This window comes from Varroa jacobsoni, unplaced genomic scaffold (assembly GCF_002532875.2).
Source record: "Varroa jacobsoni isolate VJ856 unplaced genomic scaffold, vjacob_1.0 scaffold_759, whole genome shotgun sequence".
NCBI lineage: Eukaryota > Metazoa > Arthropoda > Arachnida > Mesostigmata > Varroidae > Varroa > Varroa jacobsoni.
Window position 1 is genome coordinate 445,408 of NW_019213661.1, and position 15,849 is coordinate 461,256.

Sequence of the window (15,849 nt, forward strand, 5' to 3'; positions counted from 1 at the left end):
TAACAAGGTGGCTCTTGTAAAAAATACGGTTTTTGGGAAATGAAATTATTATCTTTGTAGTTAGCCGAATAGTAGTCATAATCGGGAAGAAATAAAATCAGCGACAAATCAAATTAGTCCGGCGTTGAATATCGCGTTGGTAACGTATGTGTCACGCGGTCTCACCTATGTAAAAGTAAAGCTTCGTATTCCATTAAGTGATGAAAAATCGTTTAAGAAACCGGGAAGTTCTTCCTCCCGGTTTATTCTTTGATCAACCACTTGAGAGGTCTAACTGGAATTTAATCTATATTGAGAACATCAAAATATAAATATCTTGTGTGACCAATAAACCATGCAATTAATAACTCTGAGGGCTTTGAGACCTTTAAAACTACTGTGGTATTCTTATATTTAGCAAAAATCTTTTTCACCAGGTCGCAATCAGCGAAGCGAAAACAAAGGCACAGCCATTTTATTCTAGCATACTTCGAATGTATGTATATACATATGTTTACCCAGTTTTTCTCTTCTTGTACCTCATTGTTGTCACCGCGGCATTTTAGCTCAGCGACTAACGACAGCAGTTCAATGCATTGGTATTATTTACATAAAGTAAAAAATTCCCGCCTGAATAGAATGAGCACAAACGCGAGAGTCTGTTTTGCAAACTTACCCGTTGCGAAAATACACTTCAGAAAACATGCGACTCGTGTATTAAGTCGCGTGTTTCGTGGACTACTGTAATTTATCAACAGATATACTTTGCAGGTATCGCATATGTAGCTTAGGCTAGAATTGCAGCCTAGTTTATCATTATGTATTGGTGGGCTGAAATACATCAGCTTATAACCTACTTTTTGCGCCCTTTCAGCATGAACAAAAGACTTTTCCATGTGGACTTGCGGGACGTTACTCTAGCTGTGCGACTACACTAGCGATTATTCGACATTGCCACTTAGTTCATTCTAGTTGAGTTATCAGTGCTGACTGATTCAATAGTTGTATAGCAACTAAGGTTCTCGAAAGAAATGTTTTAATTTGGAAATTTAAACGACCTTTTAACTAGAAACCAAGTCACAGATAGTTCGAATCGAAGCTCGAAGCTTGAATCTTTTGGTGGGATACATTCTCGCAGAACTTCAAGCTTTTGGGCTTGAAATGTAGTACGGGGTACAGTACTAAATTTAAAAACCTATAATCCGACAAGTTAAAAAGCTTCACTGCAGAAAAACGCGTTAAGTTATGAACTAATCTTAGGTACTGGGTTTTAGTTTTGCAAGATCACTCCAACAGTCAACTTACTGACTTATAGTGGTCAATTTTTTAGCCCGCGTATTTTAATTTTATTTCTTTGTAGACATAATACGCAATATTTTTTTAAGAACCAATAAATCGATGGTGATAAATACAAGGACTAAGATTATTAATCTGAACCTTACAAGCACAAAATCTCTCGAAGTGGATTTATCTATATGAAGTTCACCAATAAACACTAAAATTGTATCTGGATGGACGTGATGCTTCATGAAACAGCTTGCAATGAGGTGGAATGCTTAGAGCCGTATTATCACGAAGAGTATTTGAATAGATGACAGGACACAATCTATGGAGAAATCATTCATAGTGGAACTAGGGATTACTTCCAGCTGCTATTTGGAAAGCTCAAAATATGTCCTTTCTCAAAGCTGTATTCCCATAGAGACATTCGCGGTATCCATTACAAATATTAGTTTAAGTCACACTAGTAACCGTCTGTTCCATGGACACGAACCCCCTGCTGTGAAAAGCCGCATCGGCTGCAAAAAGAATTTTCAGTGTGTAATCAACGTAACAAACATGCCAGATTATCTTGATTGCAATGATTCTGAGTAGTGTTGAGTATTGAGATTACAGCTTTACAGCTTTCGGTGGGAAATATTGCTGTGATGCTACAGGCAACTTCTAAAAACTAAGCATTACTTCCGATGCAAAACATGTCCTAGTCTGCCGCAAAAATCTTTAACTATGGAATAAGTTTGAAGTGAATAACAAAAGCAGCTCGCTCACTATTTGTATAATCTCCTGCATTATCATTCTTTCAATAAAATCTTCGCATGTTTATTTTCAATCATGTAGAGCCATCTAGTGGACATGGATAGAAATATCTATGAGTACTTCTCTAATTTATAATCAACAATATTTTGAGTAAAAGCGTTTTCTGTCTTTTTTATAAAGACTTCACAGTTCAGTGGTTGTTTTTTTTTTGTATGGCATACAGACTTTTGGTTTTTTAGCTTAAATCCAAGGCAATGACATACGTATGAGGCACATAGTCATGGCTGGCCATACTGGGTTACATGAGGTCGCTTGCAATGGGGAGAGCATCTAAGAGACATGGCATTTTGCGTCACTTTAGAAGAATGAGTGATGTGAGCTTAGAATGGAAGCAGACAAAAGTTGTCGTCTTGTGAGCAGATACTGTTTGATCAAAAGGGCCAAAACGTTTTTTCACTAATATATCCTGAAGTTGTCCACACTGTTTGCTAATAGTTCTCCGGAAAACAGGTTAAACAATACAGCTACTTTTATGCATGCCGACTATAGACCGAACTGCATGGACGTACCGGTCAGTTCTGCTAGGGCAGGCTGGCAGTCCGCCAAGAAGATCGAGGTCGTTGTACAGGCCGAGTTACCGAAAAGTGGTATGCCGCTTTTGGAACAGTACCCACGAGCTTTAGATACGTGTGTATAACACGAAGTTCTGGAAAAATTGAGCCAGAGCCCGTAAGAGTGTTATTTGTGGCCAGATTCCTTGTGATAGCTTACGGGTATCACGGTTAGCAAAGTTGTTCGCCACTTGACTGAAACTCGACAAAACAGCAATCTTGAAAATTCACGTATGAAACACGTCGTCCCCACCAGCCAGAGTATTTGGTTGATCCCTTGGGTAATTCTTTCCGCAGAATGTTTTTTTTTGATACTGCAATAATGCCCTAAAAATGGACTAAAGAAAAAATGTTACTAATTCAGCTTTCCAAGACGGACAGTTTTTCCTGACGATGTATACTAAAAACTTCGATTCTATCCACTGGTTAATAAAGTAGCTGTTTTTAGGAAGGATATATGTAATAGAATTAATGAGAACCAACACTACCAGAGTAGAATACCTATTTTATGTGCGCTAAACGAGAGGCACAGGCACGCCGGTTGGACTTACTACTATTGTCGAGACTACTACTCACCAATTTTTAGTTTCTTTATCAAGATTCACACCGAATCACTCTAGATTTTCATTTAATAGTACTACAGCCTGAAAAGAAAGAGTGGCTAGTGCTACTGGATTATCAAGCATTTCTGGGTAGCATTCTATCGTATGTTAGGAGTTAGCCCAGGAGAGACCCTTGTGGAACCCTTGCTGTCACAGGTAAAATAATTTCTCCATTGACAACCGATTTGTCCCGTAAGTTACGAAGCAGCCCTGTATGCCACCATGTGGTGGAACGTTCCGTTGGAGCATTGCATCTTTTAACTGGGTAAGTTCTCCAATTTGCCTTTCTTTCTTAAATCTGAAGAAAGCTTTTTGTTTGGCTTAGACAAATACTTTCAGCTGAAACTCCTAGAAAACACTTGGACACATTTGATTTTAATGATTCAAAGATCAGGATGTATCATATTGAGGTACTGCTTTCAGCGGCATGTTTTCTACTTTGAACGGTTGAAACATGATTGTAACCATAAAAAGTTAGGATTATATTAGAGAATAAAATAGATTTTATTACCGTTAGTGTTACACTTCTTGTTTTACTTGCAGCAAATTTTTGGATCAATATTTGCGTAATCATCAGTTTCCAGACGAAGTTTCTGTAGATATCATGCGGAAAATTCTAGTTCGGTAAAGTTTGTATGATCATCATTATTACCGAAGTGCCTTCACTTCCTAGGACTGTCCAAGGTGTCTGTATCATACCCACAACTTCTGCGTCTTCCAAAATTACATCCGGTTGTTTGAACAGATTGTTAATAAGAAATTAATTTTTGAGCTGGATTTAGCATGTATAGGGTCTTTCGATCTTATTTGTGCCCTGTAAAAAACATTTGGAGGCTATGATACGAAATTAATACTACAGGGGATTTCTTATACATTTTGCTCCTATTTTATGCGGGGGGTTTCATTTATACATGATCAGCTAAGAAAACATTCCAGTTAATTTTTTCCAGCAAAGCAATCTGTCACACAATGGGTTATTTGTCACGTGAGTCAACAAAGTGTTTTGATTTGCAGAATTATAGGCTTCTTTTTATTCTATACGCGAAATTTTTATTATGAAAACAACGAACAAATTTGTTAATTTAAAGCACAAATAATTTTGACCAGGATGTCTCAGTAACCCAATAGTTAGCTAGCAGTCATTATTTATTAGAGTGTAGAAAGCGAGAAATGTTCTCTAAATAATTTCTACGCCAATAAGATCTGATTGTATATCCGTAGAATGAACGCGGCTGGATGATCAAGTCTCTATATCTTAAAATCATACTAGGATTCATACTGAATCGTTTATAGGATATGAGGGTTAATCGGTAAAGAGTAAATACTGAAAAACTTCTATAGAAAAGCGTATAAAAATCAGTCTCTTTATTTTTAAAACTACTCGGCAGATTATTTAATTTATCATATATATTATACATTTTTTGGAAAATTGGACCGATACACTTCACAGAAAATAGCTTATTTTTTCTGAAGTGTCTAATCAAGAATTTACAACACACAAAAGTAAAACTGATCTTGATTTTTAGGTTGAAATAGACTGACGTTTCTCTTATCACTAGTTTTTCAGGAGAAGAAATGTGTTGATGAACGAGTATACTTTGGATCGTTCTGTTTCCAATGCTTGGATAAAACAACTTCAACTTCAAAAACATAAGTAGGTTTCTTCAAAAAATAAAGGATATATCTAAAACGTTCATGGAAACCAAAAGGTTCATGCAGTACAGACGCCCAGTTGTCTTAATTTCCAAAAAGTGATAAAAATAATGAGTCGTACAATATGAAATTTCATTAATAGCAGAATTTCAAAGTCTTGTGGTTGCAGTTTGGGAGAGGTTGAAATCATTACTGTTACCCTTATAGGGCATCTAATATGCCTATTTTATTTAATTTAAACGCAATGGTGCATACGTAACAGATACAGAATGCTCACACGAGACAATCGACAGTGTCAGTACTAGAGATATGCCAGTCATATCGGTGACAGGCGGTTGATCTCTAATCTCACCGTTATCTAACCGTAGTCATCCGTAGTTATCACCGTAGTCTAACATGGTGCGAGTGTGGTGAGATTATAAAAAGCTCATGCTGACCCAACTAATTCTAGACGACTTTGGGTTACCGGACTGTAGTGGTACACCCTCTACCCCAGCTACCTATAAGTGAGTTTTATTGTAACGGCGACACGGTGTTGTCTCGTAAACAACAGCTTACATTGTTCTCAGGGATCCACTACAAAAGGTGTTTAGTCATAAAATTCTCATCAATCTTACAAAGAATTATCAGTATATTATATTTGCAATCGTTTTAGCCACCTTTAATATTACTCAATAAGGTGGATTCGGGTCTATCAAAGCAGCTAGTGTTAGTTGTTTAGGTTTCGATATAAATATTTGATCACACAAGTTAGTCCTTGCGTATCCCAAGGATCCCAAAAATCTCAAAAGGATTTTTGATCTGACGCACACAATCTTAGCTTAATAGATTGTTAATAGAAACTTGATTTTCAGCAGAGACCACAGTATCTAAAAGCCCTTTCTCGAGATGCTAACCTTATATAATTATGTCAGATTAAGAATAAGCAGATTTCCAAATATTTATACCATATTACATGAGTTATAGATACTCTGTAATTCATACATTGTTTAACTGACCTGTTTCACCAAAGACAGGTAGACAGCATTATGAAATGAAAAGAAGAAATGAAAATAATTGTTTATAGGAGTAGTTGAGCGCACAGATATCCATAAATAGCCACGACTGCGATTAATAGATTCAGCTTCCACGGCGTATTTTTTACATTTTATTCACCGTTTTCTTTAGAATTTCAATTAATATTTTTCAATTCATAGTTATGCATACTTGGAAACGTGATGTACCTGGCACTGATCATAAACGTTTAAACATCGAGATCTACGGAACGATCCTATTTCTAATAGGGCTCCGAAAAACTGAAGGATATGTGGGCGATGATTACATACGTCTCTTATGACTATGTGAAAATTACATATTGAAAATTGATAAACAAAGTGAGGTGTTTGTAAAACACACGCTTATATAATTGAGAAGTTTTGCAGAAACGCACTTCAATACATAAAATGCAAAGAACGATTTGCACTTCGGACCATAGTAGAAAGTACGTTGGCAGTTGAAGTTCAGGTGCGAAAAAAGCAAAGGATTGCAGTTGAAATAACAAAAAGGCTTTAATATAAGGCAAAGGTAAGAAATGAGCCAGTTCATAACTATAGGTATGCAAAAGACTACATAACTATTTACAAAATCTATAATTCTGCAAGACTCAATAATCGAATTGAATTTAAAATAAAAATAATAAGAAAACATGAAAGCTACTAGGGTGCATTGTAATATTTGCATCAAATTCAATCAATCTTGGCTCATACTTATTTCTGTCTGTCGGCAAGATGTCATCTGTCGATTCCTTCGTTTGACACCATAGAATAGTCAAGAACAAACATTAAAAATAAACACTGACGGTAAGGTTTTTCAATACTTTTTTCTGAACACGATAAGGCTCTACAAATTAGTTTTTATTGCATCAATATATGTCGATGGGTGCAACATAACCCACAAAACATACATAAGGAAGCTTAATTAAATAATTGAACTAATTATGTATTGTTCTCGCTAAAGTGTCTGAAAAGTTAACTAAAATTACTATATAATGGTTGTAGTAATAATTGTTATTACGTTCGATATAGGTCCATTGTAGTATGCGTTGCATTTGACACACAGTCTGTGACGTCACTGTTGCAGAATAAAAATTGTTGTGCACATATATGTTGTACATATTAATGATTGGTAATCTAATCTCTTACGAGTCTTTCAATTTTTGGTACGCTATTCTACTTTAACCACAAGGCAAAACACTTTCGTGCGCTTAGTATAATGCCATTGTCTATTGAGCTCTTATTAAACACCATACTTTGCTGACATCTTCCAGTCTCAGATGTCACATATTATAACCATGGCACCACGAGTTAGTGGTGCCTGCTTGTACCTCACATGTCTGACTAAGTGTTGTGTTAGTCAGTGTACGGCAGATGGAGCAACAAGTAACGCACGCATATCGTCGAAGTCAAGAATTATATGTGCAAAGTTTTTGTTCACCATATGAATTTCAAAGGATGTAGGAAGCGTCTGAAGTCCACCGAATATTGACGACAGCTTACGAATATCAATCTGCACTTCTGCTGCACCACATTCTGAAACAATCAAGTTTCACATATGTTATGCTATTTTTTCTGGCGAAATAGCGATACTTACATCTCGTTCAAGTGGGGATAGGTGGGAATCCGATGGAGCCTCAGCAGTATACGTTTGAATGGCGTAACCTTCGCAACGTTTTCAAAAATTGATCATATTAATCTTTATTGATAATATCATTAATTTATCATACTAATCTAAATCCTTCTTATTACTTAATTATTTTAATTAGCTTTCTAAATTCTTTACTAAAATCGTCTAAATTTGAACGATAGAATTATTCACCTGCTGGATATTGAACTTCCTTAAATGTAGTAGCGACCCGTACTTGCTGGGGTATTTCGGCCGATGCTATAAGCTCTATGTCACCATCGTTGTTTTTGATGATATTGAAGACACACGTGCTTGATATTGACCGCATTCGTTCTAGTAGAATTCGGATTTGCTGTACCTGTTGTAAATCATGCTTGCCGTTTTTAAAGTGTGACACGTATTGTTTATTACGTCTCCTCTTTTCTTTAACTGACACAGTTTCTCATCTTTGCGTAAGGTCTTTTCGGCATCAGTAGTTACGGATAATTAAGTTTTTTTTTTATTCAAAAAAAAAACATGGAAGAGGTCATCCAACCGCGATGTTATCTCCGACCGAAAGTTTTCTTTGGGGGATACAAAGACGTTAGAAATCTCGTGATTGACGCCAGATCTCACAAACTATATGTTCCCTATTAGAGACTTATTAGAACGAGAGCTCTATGGCTACTTGCTCTTACTTTGTTTCATTCATTTTGCTGGGTCACGTTTATCAAGAGAGATTCACTATTGCGCGCAAGATATCTGTATGTTTCTGAGGAACCTGCTTCATTACGCGTTTTCCATCGATCCTTCTCTGCATGCGATCCATCTGCATTACAAAATCCGAGCTTCGTTAATGGGGTTATGAAAAAAATCGATTTGCTCAGTTCTCTCGCTCCTCAGGTGCGACTTGGTGCCGTCACTGGTAAGGGCTTACTCTATTGAGTTTGCCTGTTGACTGGCCCAGCATTTGAGACACTCGACGTTCGACGCTGATTCGATACGTGGTCATGCGTTACAGTTATGCATGAACATCCGTGCTTGAGCCCAAACATACACCTGAGTAAAACATTTCTTTGGTCGGTGAACGATCCCCACCATCTATAATAGATGGCCTTAGCGACAAACTAAGGATTTTTTCACAACAGGGCAAACCAAAACAAAACACGCTCGAAAGACTTGGTTTACAAAAAGTAAAATTTCTCTGATGTGGCATTCTAGCTTTGCAGACCAGCCATTTTCATCGTAGGGCGAACCGCCGAAACTGCACGGCCCTTTTGATTGGCATGGCTTCAGCCAAACTCAACTCAATCAACGAAACATTCCACCTACCTTTTCGGCTAACGTAATTTTGACCACAGAGTAAGCATAAGCGCTTTCACTTGGCTTTCTATAGCAGGAATTATAAAGATGGTATAAAGAATTAAACACTATTGAGATCCCGCTTCGAATAAAGTAGGACGAATTGGAAAAGCTAAACAGACCTGAAAGGAACGAACTTTAGCCTCCATGTCTTCTTGTTCAGCCACCTTTATCCAACTTGCTACAGGAATCACCTAGGGTACGTTTACAAATAAGTGCATTTACATTAATCATTTTAAAAATGACACTTGTAATGCTTCATACACGCTATTCTTACTACAGAATGCCTCATTATGATATATCAAGAATGATTATTCGGTTATGAATGAAAATGAGTGATAATATTTGAAAATGCATTTTAGGGGCCATACAGTACTGGTATTCATAATTACAACTTTGAAAAATAATGGCAATATTACAAATATATCAGGTATTAATAACTGTACTAATACACTGTAATTAAAAGAAGACATTTATTTAATTCTCAGCTTTAATTCTCAAAATTGCAATTATGAGATCCAAAATGCAGAACAAATGAAGATATAAAATATAGTTGCAAGCCGTTAACTCCACATGTATACCATATTATACCTAATATGCGTATGATACTGAAATATAACAAGACTAATAATATAGATTAGGTTACCTTTTGTAATTGTTGATTTCTTATTGGGTTATATTTCAACAGCTAATGTAGGCACACTTGTGATTTATTAAAGAGTTATATTTACGAGGTGGCGTAACTCACATGATATGTTGTGTTATACAAGAATTGATATTTTTTATTTTTAATAGTTTACCTCAGTGGTGTACCTTAATGAACTCGGGTAGTACATTACTTACCCTAACAGGAATGTCGTGTGAGACACATCTCTCGGCGCTGACTGCCGAAGGAAGTTCAGCTACAGCAACCAAAATGGGCGAAGCTTTCTTTGACAGCTTTAACTGAAATTTCAATCCCGTTTTTACATGACAATCAAATACAAATATAAATATGAGTGTAAAATTACTTCCACTAACTATATTGAATATTAATTGAAATTAACGTAAACGTATCATCGTGATTACCCCAAATTATATCGAATCGCAAAATGACTTGGAAAAAAAATCAGTAAATATAAACATCGCTTCTTCTTCGTTTAATGAAAGATAATTTTTCGAAATAGCAGGTTTTTAAGTACTAAAGCAGACTTGTGAGGTCCTCCAGCAGTATAGGTATCTTACTGTAGCCATAATCAGTTAAAGCTCCCAGGAAGTAAAAAATGTTTACATGTTCACTTGATGCTAAAGTTCAAGATTAACAGCACCGACTTTCGAAAGTTAGAAGTACCTAAGACAATGTCTTTGAAATAATATAAGCTAGGACTTACTCTTGATATTTTTAACTAAATTGTAGATTTTATCTGTTATGCTGTAGTGCTGGGTTTTATATACTATCTTATATAAAAAGTGTAGCTTTCTTCCAGTGTTCAATAATTGTTGTCTAACCTGAAAGATCAATTAGCTAAGATTCTTACAATTACCTTAAGAGCCTGAACAAAAGTCGGTTCCGTATAAGACGTCGGTCTCACATGGCGCCAATTTTTTCTTTTATCATAGCAGATGTAACTAATGTAATAATTACGAGAAAACCGTCGTCCTGCGTTCGTTCTCGACAAATTATTGAAAACGTTAGTGCCGATAACGGCATTCTCGGTTGTAATAACCGTTTATGCAACCTAATTTGTGTTTAATGTTCAATTTAGATCAATAGAGACATCTTTGACATGAAAGTATTGCAAGACGATTCATTGCCACCATTTAATAATAGTGGCATGACGTAAAAGAATATGTTGCCAAACTTAACGACCCCTTACCCTAAATGAATGGGCAGATACAGCATGTCTGAGCACTTCAGCCAGCATTCCCACCGGTACTTCCAAATGAATCTCGTTGCGCTCAGTAGAAACACCGCCCATTATGTATTCAGAGAAAAGTTCGTCCTGTAACAATAAATAGGTTAAATGTCTAGTGGTATTCCATGAGGAGGATCCAATTTTGGAGTTAAAGCAACACAGACTCTGGTCAAACAAAAAAACGTATCCAAGAAGTCGAGGTTGTATATCTAACCTTAAAAAAGAAACTACATGTTTACATCTGCAATCATTGACAGTTCTTTTCAAAATTACAAATACATCGCACTAACGATAACGCAAAAACGGAATACATTTCTGTGACAGCAGACATGTTATAGTTACAGCGACATTCGTTATCAACTTCGAACAAAGGAATGATCTTTGAGTTATATAAAATAATAAAATCAGCAATATCATCGATTCGTTGTTTGCATCGTGGTTTTGTGCATTTCAAATAGTTTTCTGTTCTAGACAATACGTCAGATAATTTCAACGGAGTTATGCGCTTTCCATGTATAAGGATCAAAGAACAACGTCATTCAACGGCGATGTGGGAATTCCTAGGTCTAAAGCCAATTCCGGTTTGAAAAACTAAGCGCCTTTTGGTCGAAAGTTCACCTACATCAGGTTTTGTAAGCGACTTTTTACGTCTTTACTCTTCAAATTTCGCCATAATAATTTAGCAAATCATAGAGATATTTTTCTGCTTAGTCCACAAAGCAATTAAGGCATGATTATGAGCTTTTGCTGTTTTTATCAAGTAACCAGACTGGATTCTTTCGATTGCCGTGCCAATGGTCCCTAGATGACTTGAGAAATTGGAAACAGCGGGCTGTATTTATTGTTTCACTTTCAACGAGTATCTTATATTAGCAGATAAATCTAATATCCGTGACAAGTATTACCATCGCCTTATGTCCAAACCTACTTGACACTGCCGCCGAACTTGATTTCTTTCTAAGGTGGCAACATTTTTTTAGCCGGTTTCTCTCTGGCTGGCGGTATAGATTGAACCATGCCTCAGCTATGACGACCAAATCTTTTTGTTAAAGGTTCGCAAATTGCGCGTGGAATACACCACACAGGTTTCCGATTTGCCTGCGATCAAATCATGAAGAGCCACTTTTTATAAAATCTATTTAGTAATTCTGTAACATAGTACACGTGAAACACCAGTTTTGGCCGACAGGAGTTTATACTTCAAGCTCTGCCTTTGTAAAAGACTTCCTCGGTTACGGTAATGTATTTCTGTCTTTCGGGCTCCGACATCTGGTCACCACCTTACTGACCTTTAACACTTCAACCTCGTTCTTGAAACTTTTGCTCCGCTTCCATACTGTGTTTTCTAAAGCCTATTTGCCTAATCTTTGCGATGACTAATGTCTGATGAATTTCAGCAGCGCTGTAAGCTTCGAGTGATAAAGACTTAACCACTGAGCGTTGATTTTAAAGACTAAAAATGGCTTTCTTTCACAACTCACTTCTCCCTGAACACAACTCACTCATACATATCTAAAAGACTGAAATATTTACCAGCCAAATTTCGCTTGCTAGCAGCGCGTAATTCAAGGGTCTTTCAATTTTAAAGTCCGCCGGATTCGCTTGAAATAGCCTGATATTGCTTTATTATTCATTCTCTACATGTCCTAAGTTAAATCTTACAATATCAGCTTGCTTGCCACTTAGATTGATTGTTAAAGTAAATAATGAATTCAATATTAATGCCTTTAGCGGGCTAAAGTTGCAATGTGTGGACCTTGAAATTATGCGTTTTAAAAAATGTTAATTTAGTCACAGAAAAGATAATACAGTACGTATATCAAAAGATTTATATTAGATATTTCATCTCTAAACGTAAGGGTCATTAAATTAGAATAAAACTGAAGCCAAACACTTGAGCGGGTGCGTAAGGCCACCAAGAATAAATCCTGGCTATATAATAATGGCAAGAGGCAGTTTTTATTTTGTAGTATGTTGTTCAAGCCGTTCGAGTCGTTGTTTATTGCTTCTTTAGCCCAATTTGTAGTTTGTTTAAAGTCACGTGTTAAAAGAATATTTTAAGTCTTTATTTGGCTGTATAATCCTGCTGTTATTATTTTAGTCGGATTAAATATCGTTTTCATTTGGATAAACAACGGAAAGTGGAGACAAGGAATTTTGTTTTGATCCTAAAGTCTTATTTTTGTATTGCTATTTTTTTTGTATTACCCTATTTTATCGTCTCTTTGTCAGTCTTCTTTGATATTTTTTTGTTTTCCATACCTCTGAATCGTCTTTAAAATCTGTCTTAATCGCTTTACCAGTATTCGGTAATTTAGATTTCGAGGTTTTTATCTCTAAGCATTCACTTTAGAATCCGAGCTCAAGTTAGGTTTTTTTTAGTCCTGCCTTCTTAAATGTTGAAATAAATGCATCGCAAGTTTAAGAATCTATGTGTTTTCTACATTGCTAGACGTAGTGAGACGCCAATGTAGCTATTACTGAGTGTACGTCGTCTTGTGGATATTTTACCGTGAGACTTATTTTGCTGAATGCTTTTTCGTTTCCGATGCATATTTAACAATGCACTAAGTCCCCTTTCGCAACACTGCGTCATACCGTAACTTTTAATTAAAAAAAAGTCTCAAACCCATGGAGGAGGAAAACACAAAGATTATCTGAACGACAGTACGTGTTGGCAAAATGTTGAAGCAAGGATCAAATTTTGAGCAAAGCTCGCTACTTTTTAAAAAACTTCCGAATTTTAACATTTTATTTTGTTTGAGCAACACGACCCTATTTAAGATAAAATATAAAAGGAGAGAAAGAAAGAAAGAAAGTAGATATGTAATTTTAAGAAAAAAAATTAATTGTGCACAAAAAACGCACCGCTTCAAAGCAAAGTAAGAACCAGCAGTCAATATGACACAAGCAAAAAATCTGACGATACTGTCCAGCTGTTAAAATGGTAGGAGACAAACGTGGCTGAACAAAATTGTGGACGAAAGCAAAAATATCAGAAAGGCAGGTTTAACAAAAAGTCTTTAATTCTAGGTATTGTAACGCTTTGAGCATTGCCTTATAGGGTCATAGAAATAGTAAATATGTACTTCTATGGTCCTATAATGCAACAGGAGTTTTTGAATGACTTTTATATCTAATTCTGCAACGTATGTTAATTCTGTAGGATCAACAACCCAGTAACACAAAGAAGTTAAGGTCACTGACATTGTCCTGTTAGAGTCCCATCCACTTTCTGCTTGGGGAGGAATTCATGCTCTGTATGACAAAAAAGGTGTATTCATTAAAGAATATTTTTAACGTACGAAATCTTATAGAAACAGATAAAAATAAATTCGGAAATTTTTATGAAACCTTGCAACCTTTTCAGATTTGCTACATATGGCGCCCATGTACAACCACTTTTTTTTTGTTAGCTAGAGTATTGACATCACATAGTTGTACTGTTAAATTTATGAAAACAAGTAATCACCCTGTCGATAGATATCTTCATTTGAAGTCCCCCTTTGTTGGCGGGCTCGACCACGACAAGGCTTAGGGTGTTTTGCGACAGCTGCAGATCCACTTCTTTTGCGATCTTCGATATCATATGGACCGCACCTACATATGCTCGAATTCAACAACAAATGTAAATGCTTAGGAGTTAAACGCTGCATTGCTTTGAAAAGCCAGATTTCTTAGCTCAAAATGTGTTAATCAAATAAAAATTAATGTTGTTATTTACTATCTGCTATGTTGAATGAATTTTCTGAAGCCTGAAACTTTTTTGCCGCTTCAAAGTTTTCCGGTGCACTGACCTGTCGATATTTTCATCTGCCTGTAAGAATAATAGCAGCCGTCTTTCCGTTCATATAAGTTATTTCTGTTACTCAGTTACTATTTTTATTTTGAAAGATAACAATAGTTTAGACAGCAACTTTGGATGATAGTTAATGGACCGCATTTATTTTTACGCTTGTGTCACGTTTCTAGATAGCAACTCTGAAGAATGTATTTATTGAATCCAAGAGTTCAACTACGCTTACTGTTGCAACCTGCAAATTTGGCCTCTAGCTGCAACTCATGACGCACTATTCGACACTTATATTAGATTAAAATCCATGCATCAAGTACAAAGACGCTGCATCTAGTAACCACGGAATATGGCATAAATCTTTACGGATCGGCATTGTCCAGTAGATGGCTATTTAAACAATCTCATCCACTTTCATCTATAATAACAGTGGCAACTTATTGAAACGCTTATATATACACTTATAATATCGGGTTTAATTTTAGAAAAATCGAATTTCGCCGAAACGGTCGACTGCGTTCCGACCGATGCATACACTAAATACAATTCACAGTATCTCCAAATACGTACCAATATTATAGGTTTGATGCACATCTGCAGAACGGCAATGTGATTTATGCATACTTGCAACCATTTTTCTAGGCGCTGATCTTTCTCAAGCTTAGCTTGTGTACCTTGATTTATCATATTAGGTACATTCCAACATCCCGAAAGTATCATTTAAAAAAGTTAACAAAATGCATAATAGTTTTTTGTTTACTAAGTATTTTATGAATGTTCAGTGTGAATTAAGCCGATCGAATTCTTTATACTTGAGTTTTTTTTATCTAAATAGAGGACAAATGATAAAGGTTGTTGTTTTGTTTAGTATTTGCATATACGGAATAAGCAGTAAACGAATGTATTGAGGCTTCTCTAAGGAAATTAATTAAGTTCTAAAAATACTTACGAACACCAATCCTTATATAAGATATTAATAGTTCTAGTACCCATTTTACATAATATGCGGGTACCTACACATTTTCGCACACTTCACGAATTTCACTTACGGAGAAGGAGTTGAAGGTTGTGAGTATTTTTTATGACCCCACGGAACTTCATAACTTTGGATTTTCAGCGTGATGTTCTAGTTGAGTAACTGCCAACCTTTCGGTGAGTTACATCAAAATTAAATCGATTCAATTACAAATAATATAAAAATGAAACTAACGAAATTAAGCTAATTACGAATAATGTCATGCTATCGTTGAAACGTTACCGCGTAAAAATACATTCAT

The 15,849-nt window shown here is 35.9% G+C and overlaps 1 protein-coding gene and 1 long non-coding RNA gene across 5 annotated transcripts; one reads left to right on the plus strand and one right to left on the minus strand.

The window, feature by feature from the left end:
* The first annotated feature begins 2,968 nt into the window (after positions 1-2,968).
* Positions 2,969-6,729, plus strand: LOC147753087 (uncharacterized). Its single transcript, XR_015312257.1, has 2 exons — positions 2,969-3,494; positions 3,773-6,729. It is a non-coding gene; the product is annotated as an uncharacterized LOC147753087 (long non-coding RNA).
* Positions 6,730-6,759: 30 nt separating this feature from the next.
* Hus1-like (Hus1-like checkpoint clamp component) lies at positions 6,760-15,838 on the minus strand. 4 transcript variants are annotated; one of them, XM_022838378.2, is made up of 8 exons: positions 15,522-15,615; positions 15,143-15,246; positions 14,252-14,379; positions 10,741-10,866; positions 9,728-9,829; positions 9,007-9,078; positions 7,736-7,901; positions 6,760-7,449 (listed from the first exon to the last, which is right to left on the minus strand). In XM_022838378.2, the coding sequence occupies exons 2-8, from the start codon at positions 15,204-15,206 to the stop codon at positions 7,274-7,276; spliced, it is 834 nt and encodes a 277-aa protein (XP_022694113.1). In that variant the 5' UTR covers positions 15,207-15,246; positions 15,522-15,615; the 3' UTR covers positions 6,760-7,273. The 4 variants fall into 4 exon arrangements, with proteins under 4 accessions (XP_022694113.1, XP_022694114.1, XP_022694117.1 ...); XM_022838381.2 differs by lacking the exon at positions 6,760-7,449 and adding an exon at positions 7,459-7,578; XM_022838379.2 differs by lacking the exons at positions 15,143-15,246; positions 15,522-15,615 and adding an exon at positions 15,622-15,838.
* Between the last annotated feature and the right edge of the window lie 11 nt (positions 15,839-15,849).